Raw genomic sequence first — 12893 nt, forward strand, 5'->3', positions numbered from 1 at the left:
GTGTTGTTTACCATTAGACACTTCCCAGAGATAGGAGGGGAGGCCTAGGGGAAGTTGGGGTCTGTGGAGGGACGGAAGGCGGGAGGCCAGCGCTGGGCCAGGGAAAGTGCCTGTACGGAGAGGAAACAGGTGGCGGAAGTCAGCCTTCCGCCTGCTGGCCCTGTCCCCTGTCCCCTGCCTAGAAACATTCCCCAGAGTGGGCTGGTCAGTCCCTCTAGGGCTCAGGATCCGGTCTGCAGGGGTGTGAGAATCAGAGGGCTCCAGCAAGCTGCCCTCTAAGGTAAGAGGTCCAGGGCCCTACAGTTGGGCACCATTTCTCCTGCTCTCAGATGCCTCTCGAAACTTCTTTGGGCCCAGACCTCAGCATCTCTGTCCTGGACCTGGCTACAAGACCTCCTCTCTGAGTCTCCTGCCTCCCAATCCCTCACTCCCATTCCCCTCCCCACTGCAGGGTCTCGAACTCAAATCTGACCTGGTCACATCCCCCCATGTGACTGGAGAGGCCTTTCCCAGCCTCTCCACCAACCCAGCGGCCATCACAGAAATGACTGTGCCTTTGCACGCGTTTGCTGCTCCAGCACTCTTTCCTGTCATGGTTGTTGTACAGCTGCTCAGCTGTGTCTGACTCTTTGTGACCCTGGACTGCAGCACGCCAGGCTTCCCTGTCTTTCATCATCTCCTGGAGATTGCTCAAATTCATGTCCTTTGAGTCAGTGATATCATCCAACCATCTTGTCCTCTGTTGTCCCCTTCTCCTCCTGCCTTCAGTCTTTCCCAACATCAGGGTCTTTTCCAGTGAGTTGGCTCTTTGCATCAGGTGGCCAAAGTATTGGAGCTTCAGCTTTAGCACCAGTCCTTCCAGTGAATATTCAGGGTTGATTTCCTTTTGGACTGACTGGTTTGATCTCCTTGCTGTCCAAGGGACTCTCAAGAGTGTTATCCAGTACCACAGTTCAAAAGCATCAATTCTTTGGTGCTCAACCTTCTTTATGGTTCAACTCTCACACCTGTACATGACTATTGGAAAAACCATAGCTTTAACTACGTGGACCTTTGTCAGCAGGGTTAGAACAAAGCTAATCTTCTCTTTCACGAAGCCCCTCAAGATGTCCCAATTAGGCTGTCTCTCCTCTGTGCTCTCAATGTACTCAGCTCATCCCGAGTGAGGGTCTCATTCTGTGCTGCCTGGTGGGTTTGGACTGCAGATCTGGGTTTGGTCCCGCCTTTGCTCCTCATGCGCTGTGTGACCTTGGCCTCTCAGGACCTCTGGGGTCGGGAAAACACAGAGCAGGGCTGGTCTCCCAGCGGGAGCCTTCAGCATTGATGCCCTTGGCTCCTTGCCCGACAGCTGTTCGACCGGCACCTGTGTGTGCGCCAGCTGCGGTACTCGGGCATGATGGAGACCATCCGCATCCGCCGAGCCGGCTACCCCATCCGCTACAGCTTCGTGGAGTTTGTGGAGCGGTACCGAGTGTTGCTGCCTGGCGTGAAGCCGGCCTACAAGCAGGTACGCAGGCCGAGGGCAGAGGTGGTGGGAGGAAGGGTTCCAGCCCTGGGCTGGGCAAAAGTCCCAGTTTTCTTACTGGAACACTGTGCTGGGCACAACATCAGCTTGGCCACCTCAGGTGTGGCTGGGAAAATTGGGATCAGGCAGTGGAGTGCATCTGAGAGCTTCCATTGCCATGCTCGCCTGGTGTGGACTTCAGGCATGTGCTGAGTGGGCTCTGGCTGTAGGCGAGGGTTTTACAATCATCAGACGGAGCTAAGGAGACGAGTGAGGGTCAGAGAAGGCGGGGCCCAGCTGGAGCCACACAGAGTCAGGGGCAGAGCTGGAGCAAGATCTCTGTCCCCCAGCCTTCGGAGGGATATCAGGTGGCCTGTCTCACTGGTGGGACCACCCAAGCTCTTGTGCACCCCTCCCCCCACTCCCCCTCGCCCCCCGCCCAGGATGACCTTCGGGGGACATGTCAGCGCATGGCTGAGGCTGTGCTGGGCACCCATGATGACTGGCAGATTGGCAAAACCAAGATTTTTCTGAAGGTGAGCATGGCCTCAGACTCTGTCTGCCTTGGGGGAGCTGTGAACTCCCTGGGGTTGGGGGGAACAGGTCTTGGGGTCCCTGTAGAGGAGTTGCAGCACAGAATGGGGTCATTGCTGGGCTTTTGTGCTCCTCCAGCCCTGAGCAGGTGTGGGGTCTGGCCTCCTGGGTGGTGGAGGGGCAGTGGGTATTTGAGGGCCTCTCTGACCCCTAGCCTGGGGGTGGGGTCATGAGGAAGCGAAGGCCAGGGGTGGCCTCACCAGGGAGGCCTGGATTTAGTCTCGACCCTCTGGTGGTCTGCCCTGGAATTTGGGCAGGTCACTGGCCTTTTCTTGGGTCTCATTTTCCCATCTGCACAATGGGATGTGCTTGTGGTGGGTACTCTTGAGTGTATCTTTGGTCCTGTGCTTTCCTGCCAGGCATGGTTCATGCTGGGCTATGGTTGGCTGTGTGCCACCCCCCTCTAGTGTCCCTGGACCTGTCCCCATGCTCCCTGAACTGGCATCTAGGGCTCTCTGGCTCCCAGCACAGCCTGGGCAGGACTCTGGGGGCTGGGCAGCTGGGAGGGGGCAGGGCTGGGAGCAGGAAGCTGTGCCGGGAGAGCTTGATGGAGATGGTGGAGGTGGGACAGCTACAGCAGGGACAGGGTGAACCCTGGCTTCCCCATTTCCATTTCTGCTGTTCTAGATTTCCGGCTGTCCCGGGTGATGGGTCAGAGCTCCTTCCTCTGGCACAGGGTGGGGCCCAGGCAGCCCAGGACAGCCGGGGAGAGGGAAGGGGGAGCCAGCCCTCAGCTGGAGAGAGTCCTGCAGTCTAGTCTGATGCCTCTCTGGCTGAGGGGCCTGGGCCAGTGTCTTCATCTCCCGGAACCCTCGCTTCCTGCCTCTGCGTCTCACGAGTGCTGTTTGGAAAGCACTGTTCTGTGCGCCAGACCCCGGCGGGAGTGGGCGCTTCTTGTCCATCATCTCATTTAGTCGTCATAGGAGCCCATGAGGTAGAATTATTGTGCCCGTTTCAGAGGTGCAGCATGTAGAAGCAAGGTGCCCCAGGTCAGGCACTGCCCTGGAGCAGAGATCAGGACTTCCAGCCTGTAGTCCTGATGCTCAACTCAGGGATTAAGGGAGGGAAAGCTTATAGCATGATGACATCTAGTGCCAGAGACGTCTGAGGACTGTCCTCGTCCTCCACATCCTCACCTCTCTGGGCTCTTTTAATAGGCAGTGGTTTCCAGACCCCAAACCTACTTCTCATTCATTCACTCACTGATTCAGAAAGCCTTGGCTGAGCATCCGTCGGTGCTGGGCCCTGTCCCCAAGTGATGTGACCTGGATTTTCTTGATAGGTGTGATTATCCGATGGATTATCTGATTATCTGAGTCTGAATCCCCTTCTGACTCAGCCTCCCTGGGGCAGGGCCCAGGTTTGCTTAGTTCACTGCAGTCCCACCCAGCACCGAGCACAGGGTGGGCACCTGGAGATATTTGATTCATGTACTGAATGAACCATGGAGTTTTGTCCAACCGGAGTGAGGGTTGGGGGCTTGGGGATGAGAAGGAGAGAGGGTTGGAGAAGAGGGCAGGGCCTGATGGTGGAGGGCCCAGGTGCCAGGGAAGAAGACCTGACTTGACCCTGGGAAGCATGGGGTATTGCTGTAAGATCCCTTCTTGAGATGGTATCAGTCAGGAGACTATTTCTAAGATCCAGGAGTGAAATGATGGTCTCCTGTCCCAGGTCAGTGGCTGATATGACAGAAACATCTAGAATAGCCAGGTCTCAGGGTAGAGATGGCCATTGGGATGGAGTTAGTGTGTGTGCGTGTTGGGCCCCTCCTGCTGCATGTGTCCCACCCAGGCCTCAGGGAACCAGCCATGACAGTACCTTGTCTGTACTTGAGGGAGGCTGCCCCATGGCGCCATAGCACGTATGGAAGCCATTAGGGACCAGCTCCCTAAGTAAAGGAAGAGGGGCCCACCTGGGGCAGCCTCTGCTCTGGGACTGGAGGGGTTGGTGGGGGCTCTGCTCAGAAGGCTCTGCCCTTCAGGACCACCATGACATGCTGCTGGAGGTGGAGCGGGACAAGGCCATCACCGACAGAGTCATCCTCCTCCAGAAAGTCATCCGGGGCTTCAAAGACAGGTTTGTGTCTGGACGGGCTCTTCCCCGCCTCCGCCAACGTGTGTGTGTGTGCATGCATGCACACGTGTGCATGTGCTTGGCTCACTGTGGTTCCTCCTGTGTGGACACTGGGAATAAACACCCATGTGCATACACAGAGACATGCACACATGTGCAAGGCACACACAGGGTCACATGAACATGGATGAACACTAAGACACACGGGCCCATCTATATTCCGCATGCCCAGTAATACATGCCTGCCCATGTGGGCTCATGAGACACACGTGGGTGCTATGAGATTTGTAAGGTACAAAGTGTGTCCCGTATTCTGTGTAAATTACATGTAAATTACAAAGTGTGTCCCGTATTCCACGTGAGGGGCGGGTGTACAGTTGTGTCACCTCCCAGTTGGGTGGGGCTGACTCTGTGATTCAGGCTCCACTAAAACCACACTTCCTGCCCCTTTTTATGTTCATCTGGCCGCTCCCCTTCTCTTCCCATCCACCCACTTGTCCAGCCATCCTTGGTCCACTCATTCACCTGTTTTTCTACCCACTTGTCCATCCTTTCCCATGGCTGTGCCCTCGTTTCTGTGAGCATCCAGGCACTGGCTCATGGACTCACCCACGTTGAGGTAGCCATCCTTCACTCCTCTTATTTCTATGTTCAGGAGACACCTGCTGTTTGATGTGTGACCTCTTGTCCTCCATGAGGTCAAAGATGACTGTCAGCCTGTAGCAGTGGCCAAGTCTGTGCAGGGGAACAGCATGGTGCTCAGTCAGAAGACCAGGGCTCTAGCCCCAACCACATCGAGTCTCAGTTTCCTCACATGTAATATGAGGGAGTTAAACGATCAGTAATAAGTGATGTTTACAGTGTTCCAGGACTTCCCTGGTGGCTTAGATGGTAAAGCATCTGTCTACAATGAGGGAGACCCGGGTTCAATCCCTGGGTCGGGAAGATCTCCTGGAGAAGGAAATGGCAACCCACTCCAGTATTCTTGCCTGGAAAATCCCATGGATGGAAAAGCCTGGTAGGCTGCAGTCCAGGGGGTCACAAAGAGTCGGATTTGACTGAGTTACTTCACTTTCACAGTGTTCCAAGTGTTTAATCTTTATCTTATTTACTACTTGTTGTTTAGTCACTAAGTCATGTCCAGCTCTTTGCGACCCCATGGACTGTAGCCCACCAGCCTCCTCTGTCCTTGGGATTTTCCAGGTACGAATACTGGAGTGGGTTGCCATTTCCTTTTCTAGGGGTCTTCCTGATCCAGGGATTGAATCCGGGTCTCCTACATGGCAGGCAGATTTTAGACCATGTGAGCCACCAGGGAAAGTCCTACATTTATTCATGAATAACCTGAATGCCTACCTTATTGAGTTTATGTGACAAGTCTGTGAGGCAGGCAGGACAGGTATTATTCTGTCCATTTTACAGATGAGGAAACTGAGGCACAAAGAGGGTATAGGCCTTTGCCTAAGGTTGTGGAGCCAAGGAGACACAAAGCTGGGACTCAGCCCTACTTTCCTGATTCCAAACTCCACCCAGACCCCTATAGACATCCTCCTGCATCATGCTGCTGTTTCAGGTCCAACTTCCTGAAGCTGAAGAATGCTGCCACACTGATCCAGAGGCACTGGCGGGGCCACAACTGCAGGAGGAACTATGGGCTGGTGAGCCTCCTGAGGGAGCTGCTTGGTGATCCACGAGGTCTTTGAACCTGGTTCCATCGTCATAGCACAGGATTTACCTGTTTGCGGGGCAGCTGGCCTCCCGCCCCCGCCAGCCACTACCATTCTTCCAGCCCAAAGTCCAAGTCTGCTTCTTGTGGTTCTCCCCTGCTGGTCAGCAATGTTTCTGCTTTTCTTCTGGAATGTCCTGGTGGGTTGTGAGCCTCAGGTTATTGAACACCTTACAGGGGGCCAGGAATGGGTGTGTCACATAGACACACCCATAGGGAAGGAACTGGGCTGCAGCCTGGACTTGGGGCTGGAGAGGCAAACAGGAAGGAGGCCGGCTCCTGGTCTGAGGATGGTGTCCCTGGTGGGGAGACCCACTTTGGGGGAAGGCAAGCGCACTCCCTGGGGAACTTTGGTCTGAATGGAACCAGCTGTGCCTTCAGGGCTCGTGGGTTGGCGAGTGGAGCCAGGGCAGTGACCTCCATGGGCACGGCTGGTCTGGCATCAGGGCCGTGGTTCTGAGCTGGTGGCTGTCCTTGCAGATGCGGCTGGGCTTCCTGCGGCTGCAGGCCCTGCACCGCTCCCGGAAGCTGCACCAGCAGTACTGCCTGGCCCGCCGGCGCATCATCGGGTTCCAGGCCCGCTGCCGGGCCTACCTGGTACGCAAGGCCTTCCGCCACCGCCTCTGGGCCGTGATCACCGTGCAGGCCTACGCCCGGGGCATGATCGCCCGCAGGCTGCACCGGCGCCTCAGGGCCGAGGTGAGGGGCCCAGTCCACAAGAACCCCTGGCTCTAGGTCCTCCAAGGGGTGCCGCTGCACCTCAGGCAGACAAATCATCCCGCATGTGGCCTGAGCCCATCGCAGGGGGTGAGGCGGGGAGATGAAGGGCTCTCCCTCTGAAGGATGCACAAGACTGGACCCTCATTTCCCTCCTTCCAGTCAGGGGTAGGGCGGGGGCCCAGTCCCTCTTGTGAGTCTTTGGGAGGCCAAGGCGAACCTGCTTCGGCTTTGGGATCAAAGGTGCCCTCAACCCGCTGTGAGACCTGGAGGGTTTCTCGCATGCCTCAGTTTCCCTCTGCTAAATTATTTGGCAAAGTCATCCCCAGTCCTGGAACTCAAAGGGGGTGGGGTGGGGTCAAGCTGTCAGGGAGCACTGTGACAGCCACACACATGGTACGGTGCCCATCCTGCCACCCGCCTCCCCCAGTACCTGCGGCGCCTGGAGGCTGAGAAAATGCGGCTTGCAGAGGAGGAGAAGCTCCGGAAGGAGATGAGTGCCAAGAAGGCCAAGGAGGAGGCCGAACGCAAACATCAGGTGAGCTGGGGACGAGTCGGCTCCTTGCACTTCCATTCACTGGTTCAGTGGCTCTCAGCCAAACCATCTGTTCATCCTCTGTCCACGTGACCTTCCTTCACCTGTGCGCTGGGTGCCTGTTCTGTGCCAGGTGAGAAGGTTGTGGGTCTGGGCCCTCAGCTGGGAAATTTTGTTGTTTAGTCTCCAAGTCGTGTCTGACTCTTCATGATCCCATGGACTGCAGCATTCCAGGCTTCCCTGTCCCTTACCATCTCTCGCAATTTGGCCAAGTTCATGTCCATTGAATTGATGAGGCCATCCAACCATCTCATCCTCTGTTGCCCTCTTTCTCCTGCCTTCAGTCTTTCCCATCATCAGGGTCTTTTTCAGTGAATCAGCTGTTTCTATCAGGTGGCCAAAGTACTGGGGCTTTAGCTTTAGCATCAGTCCTTCCTATGAATATTCAGGGTTGATTTCCTTTAGGATTAACTGGAGTGATCAACTTGCAGTCCAAGGAAGAGTCTTCTCCAGCACCACATCAACTTGTTGGCACTCTGCCTTCTTTATTGTCCAGCTCTCACATCTGTACATGACTACTGAAAAGACTATAGCCTTGACTATACGGACCTTAGTTGGAAAAGTGATGTCTTTGCTTTTTAACACACTGTCTAGGTTTGTCATAGCTTTCTTGCCAAGAAACAGTTGTCTTCTAATTTCATAGCTGCAGTCACCATCTGCAGTGATTTTAGAGCCCAAGAAGAGGAAATCTGTCACTGTCTCCCCCTTTTCCCCGTCTACTTGCCATGAAGTAATCGGACCGGATGCCATGCAATTAGTTTTTTTAACACTGAGTTTTAAGCCAACTTTTTTAACTCTCTTCCTTCACCCTCATCAAGAGGCTCTTTAGTTCCTCTTCACTTTCTGCCATTAGAATGGTATCATCCACATATCTGAAGTTGTTGATATTTCTCCTGGCAATCTTGATTCCAGCTTGTAACTCATCTAGCTTTGCATTTTGCATGATGTACTCTGTGTATAAATAAACAGGGTGACAATAAACAGCTTTGCCATACTCCTTTCTCAATCCTGAACCAGTCAGTTATCCTATCAGATCAGATCAGTCGCTCAGTCGTGTCCGACTCTTTGCGACCCCATGAATTGCAGCACGCCAGGCCTCTCTGTCCATCACCAACTCCCGGAGTTCACTGAGACTCATGTCCATTGAGTCAGTGATGCCATCCAGCCATCTCATCCTCTGTCGTCTTCTCCTTCTGCCCCCAATCCCTCCCAGCATCAGAGTCTTTTCCAATGAGTCAACTCTTCGCATGAGGTGGCCAAAGTAGTGGAGTTTCAGCTTCAGCATCATTCCTTCCAAAGAAATCCCAGGGCTGATCTCCTTCAGAATGGACTGGTTGGATCTCCTTGCAGTCCAAGGGACTCTCAAGAGTCTTCTCCAACACCACAGTTCAAAAGCATCAATTCTTTGGCACTCAGCCTTCTTCACAGTCCAACTCTCACATCCATACATGACCACAGGAAAAACCATAGCCTTGACTAGACGAACCTTTGTTGGCAAAGTAATGTCTCTGCTTTTGAATATGCTATCTAGGTTGGTCATAACTTTCCTTCCAAGGAGTAAGCGTCTTTTAATTTCATGGCTGCAGTCACCATCTGCAGTGATTTTCGAGCCCAGAAAAATAAAGTCTGACACTGTTTCCACTGTTTCCCCATCTATTTCCCATGAAGTGGTGGGATGCAGGGTTCTAACTCTTGCTTCTTGACCTGTATACAGGTTTTTCAGGAGACAGGTAAGACGGTCTGGTATTCCCATCTCTTCAAGAGTTTTCCACAGTTTGTTAGGATCCACACAGTCAGCGGCTTTAGTGTAGTCAATGATCTGGAATTCCCTTGCTTTCTCTATGATCCAGCAAATGTTGGCAATTGGATCTCTGGTTCCCCTGCCTTTTCTAAATCCAGCTTGACCATCTGGACATTCTCAGTTCATGTAATGCTGAAGCCTAGCTTGGAGGATTTTGAACATAACTTTACCAGCGTGGGAGATGAGTGAAATTGTCTGGTGGTTTGAACATTATTTGGTACTGCCCTTCTTGGGAATTGGGATGAGGATTGACCTTTTCTAGTCCTGTGGCCACTGCTGAGTTTTCCAAATTTGCTGGCATATTGAGTGCAGCAATTTTAACAGCATCATCTTTTAGGATTTTAAATAGCTCTGCTGGAATCCATCACTTCCACTAGCTTTATTGGCAGCAGTGCTTCCTAAGGCCCACTTGACTTCACGTTCCAGAATATCTGGCTCTGAGTGAGAGACAATGCCATCGTGGTTATCTGGGTCATTAAGATCTTTTCTGTACAGTTCTTCTGTGTATTCTTTCCACCTCTTCTTGATCTCTTCTGTCTCTATTGGGTCTCTATCTTTGTCCTTTATTGTGCCAATCTTGGATGAAATTTTCCTTTGATATTTCCAATGTTCTTGGAGATATCTTTAGTCTTACCCTTTCTGTTGTTGTCTCTGTTTCTTTGCATTGTTCATTGCAGAAGGCCTTCTTGTCTCGCCTTGCTGGTCTCTGGAGCTCTGCATTCAGTTGGGTGAACCTTTCCCTTTCTCCCTTGCTTTTTGTTTCTCTTCTTTCCTCAGCTATTTGTAAGCCTCCTTAGACAACCACTTTGCCTTCTTGCATTTCTTTTTCTTTGGAATGATTTTGTTTATTGCCTCCTGTACAGTATTACAGACCTCTGTCCATAGTTCTTTAAGCACTGTATTTACTAGATCTAATCCCTTGAATCTATTCATCACCTCCACTGTATATTCACAGAGGATTTGATTTGTCATACCTGACTGGCCTAGTGGTATTCCCCACTTTCTTTAGTTTAAGAAAGAAAGTTAAGGTCCTCATTTTGCTATGAGGAGCTGATGATCTGAGCCACAGTCAGCTCCAGGTATTGTTTTGCTGACTGTATAGAGTTTCTCCATCTTCAGCTACAAAGAATATAATCAGTCTGATTTCGGCATTGATATTTGGTGATATCCATGTGTAAAGTCGTCTCCTGTATTGTTGAAAAAGGGTGTTTGCTATGACTAATGCATTCTCCTGGAAGAATTCTGTTAGCCTTTGCCCTGCTTCATTTTGTACTCCAAGGCCAAACTTGCCTGTTATCACAGTATCTCTTGACTTCTACTTTTGCATTCCAATCACCTATCATGAATAGGACATCATTTCTTGGTGTTAGTTCTAGGAGATCTTCTAGATCTTCATAGAACTGATCAACTTCAGCTTCTTTGGCATTGGTGTTTGGAGTATAGACTTAGATTACTGTGATGGCAAATGGTTTGCCTTGGAAACAAACTGAGATAATTCTGTCATTTTTAAGGTTGCACCCAAGGACTGCGTTTTGGACTCTTGTTAATTATGAAAGCTACTCCATTTCTTCTATGGGATTCTTGCCCACAGTATAGATACAATGGTCATCTGAATTAAATTCGTCCATCCCCATCCATTTGAGCTCAATGATTCCTAAGATGTCAGTGTTTACTCTTGCCATCTCTTGCTTGACCATGTCCAGTTTACGCATTTATGGACGTGACATTCCAGGTTCCTGTGCAGTATTGCTCTTTACCGCATTGGCCTTTACTTTCGTCACCAGACACACCCAGGGCTGAGCATCATCTCTGCGATGGCCCAGCTGCTTCACTCTTTCTGGAGCTTTTAGTAGATGTCCTCTGTTCTTCCCCGGGAGCATATTGGACCTTCTGACCTGGGAGGCTTATTGTTCGGTGTCATATCTTTTTGCTTTTTCATACGGTTCATGAGGTTCTCATGGCTAGTATACTGGAGTGGTTTGCCATTCCGTCCTCCATCATGTTTTGTCAGAACTCTCTGCTTTGACCTGTCTGTCTGGGGTGGCTCATGGCTTCATTGAGTTACACAAGCCCCTTTGCCACGACAAGGCTATGATCTATGAAGTGCCTGTTCTGTGCTGGGTCTGAAGGCTGTGGGTCCAGGCCCTCAGCTGGGAGATAACTCTGGATAAAAAGTTGCAGAGTCATAGTTCCCTGACCAGGGATTGAACTTAGACCCTCAACAGTGAGAACAATGAGTCCTAACCATTGCACTGCCAGGGAATTCCCAAATACAAGCTTGATTTTGAAGACTTAGTTAAAAAAAAAAAAAAGGACTATAAAATAGCTGAGATATTTTAAATATTAATTACATGCAGAGATAATACTGTTACCGAAAGGTATGTGTCGGGGGGTCTGGCTGCTCACCGCTCAAAAGCCAATAAGCAGGCCAGATTAGTGGAAAGGAAGGTTTGCTTTATTTCAGATGCTGGCAGCTGCAGGGGAGGGTGGCAGACATCTGTCCAAAGGCCGGCTCCCACCCCACCTTCCCCGAACAAGCAGGGGGTGAGAGCTTTTATAGACAGAGTTGAGGGGAGGTTACATGCAGAAACAGCACAGTCATCTCTAACAGTCATCTTCAACTGGTCATCAGTGGTCTGACTAGCATCATCTGGGTTGTTTTAGGTACAGTTAATCTTCAGTTCTGGGGTGCACTTGCTCCCATTTCTTTGCGGCCAGTTCTCAGAATTGTGGCAGTGCACGTCCAGGGTACAGTCTGGTTATCATGTAGTTAACTTCTCCACCTGGTGTTCTGGTATCTATAAGACAGCTCACAGGATATGGCTCAGAATATTATCTATAGCCCTTGAGAAAGAGATAAAGTTCCTTGACTGTGCTTAATGATGACACTGTTGTTACTAATCTCCTTAGACTGTTTTCCTTTGTTTCAGCATTTCTCACTTCTCTGATTAAACTTATTCTTTGACTAAAGTTTTCCACAGGCGAAAGGTATGGTAGAAGCGGGGCAGGGATCAGAGAGTTCTGCTCTGTTTCAATACTTTGGAAATATTGGGTTAAATGAAGTACATTATTAAAATTGATCTATTTTTTAAAAGAACTATTTTAAATGTAGCCACTGTATATGTTGTCATTTAGTCTAAGTTGTGTCTGACTCTTTGTGACCCAGGGTGGATTGCATTATATTTCTATTGTACACCACTGGTCTGCAGCCTCTGCCCAGTGGCTCTGGGATTTCTGGGTTGGTGTGGTCCCTTTTGGCTGGGGAAGCCTGAGTAGGCTTCCTGGAAGAGGTGGTCCCAGCTGAGCCCTGAGGGCAGGTGGCATTTCTGTCTGGACTTGGTGTGGCATCTGTCTTCACCGGGCTGTGAGAACTTAGTGTGTGTGGCCCCGGGTGGCGAGGCCGGAGGCTCAGTCCTTCACAGCCGTCAGGAGGGCCTCTTGGGTTTGGGACTCAGGCCTGGTTGCTGCAGGGACTCCCGTGGGCTCTCCACAGGGGGCTTGCTCTCTGACGCTGCATCACCCCTGCCTCACAGGAGCGCCTGGCCCAGCTGGCCCGCGAGGATGCAGAGCGGGAGCTGAAGGAGAAGGAGGAGGCTCGGAGGAAGAAGGAACTCCTGGAGCAGATGGAGAGGGCCCGCCATGAGCCCATCAATCACTCGGACATGGTGGACAAGATGTTTGGCTTCCTGGGGACTTCGGGCGGCCTGCCAGGCCAGGAGGGCCAGGCACCTAGTGGCTTCGAGGTACCAGGCTGGGGAAGGAGCTGGGACAGGCCCTAGGTGGTTGCCTTCCCTCCCCTTGTGCCACTTTGTGTTAAAGTCCACCTGGTCCCCTCTGAGCGGAAGGCGGCAGTGATGATCTGGAACAGGGACCGCCGGTCCCA

At 51.7% G+C, this 12893-nt stretch overlaps 1 protein-coding gene across 3 annotated transcripts in view; it reads left to right on the forward strand.

The window, feature by feature from the left end:
- MYO7A (myosin VIIA) overlaps positions 1-12893 on the forward strand; it is a 112700-nt gene that overhangs the window by 50910 nt on the left and 48897 nt on the right. For all 3 annotated transcript variants that reach the window (XM_061380948.1, XM_061380949.1, XM_061380950.1), the window contains exons 17-23: positions 1349-1507; positions 1948-2040; positions 4080-4174; positions 5745-5829; positions 6378-6596; positions 7045-7152; positions 12544-12753. In XM_061380948.1, the coding sequence (XP_061236932.1) occupies positions 1349-1507; positions 1948-2040; positions 4080-4174; positions 5745-5829; positions 6378-6596; positions 7045-7152; positions 12544-12753 (969 nt within the window). The remainder of the gene's footprint in view (positions 1-1348; positions 1508-1947; positions 2041-4079; positions 4175-5744; positions 5830-6377; positions 6597-7044; positions 7153-12543; positions 12754-12893) is intronic.

The sequence above is a fragment of the Bos javanicus genome, chromosome 15 (genome assembly GCF_032452875.1).
Source record: "Bos javanicus breed banteng chromosome 15, ARS-OSU_banteng_1.0, whole genome shotgun sequence".
NCBI classification, from domain to species: Eukaryota; Metazoa; Chordata; class Mammalia; order Artiodactyla; family Bovidae; genus Bos; species Bos javanicus.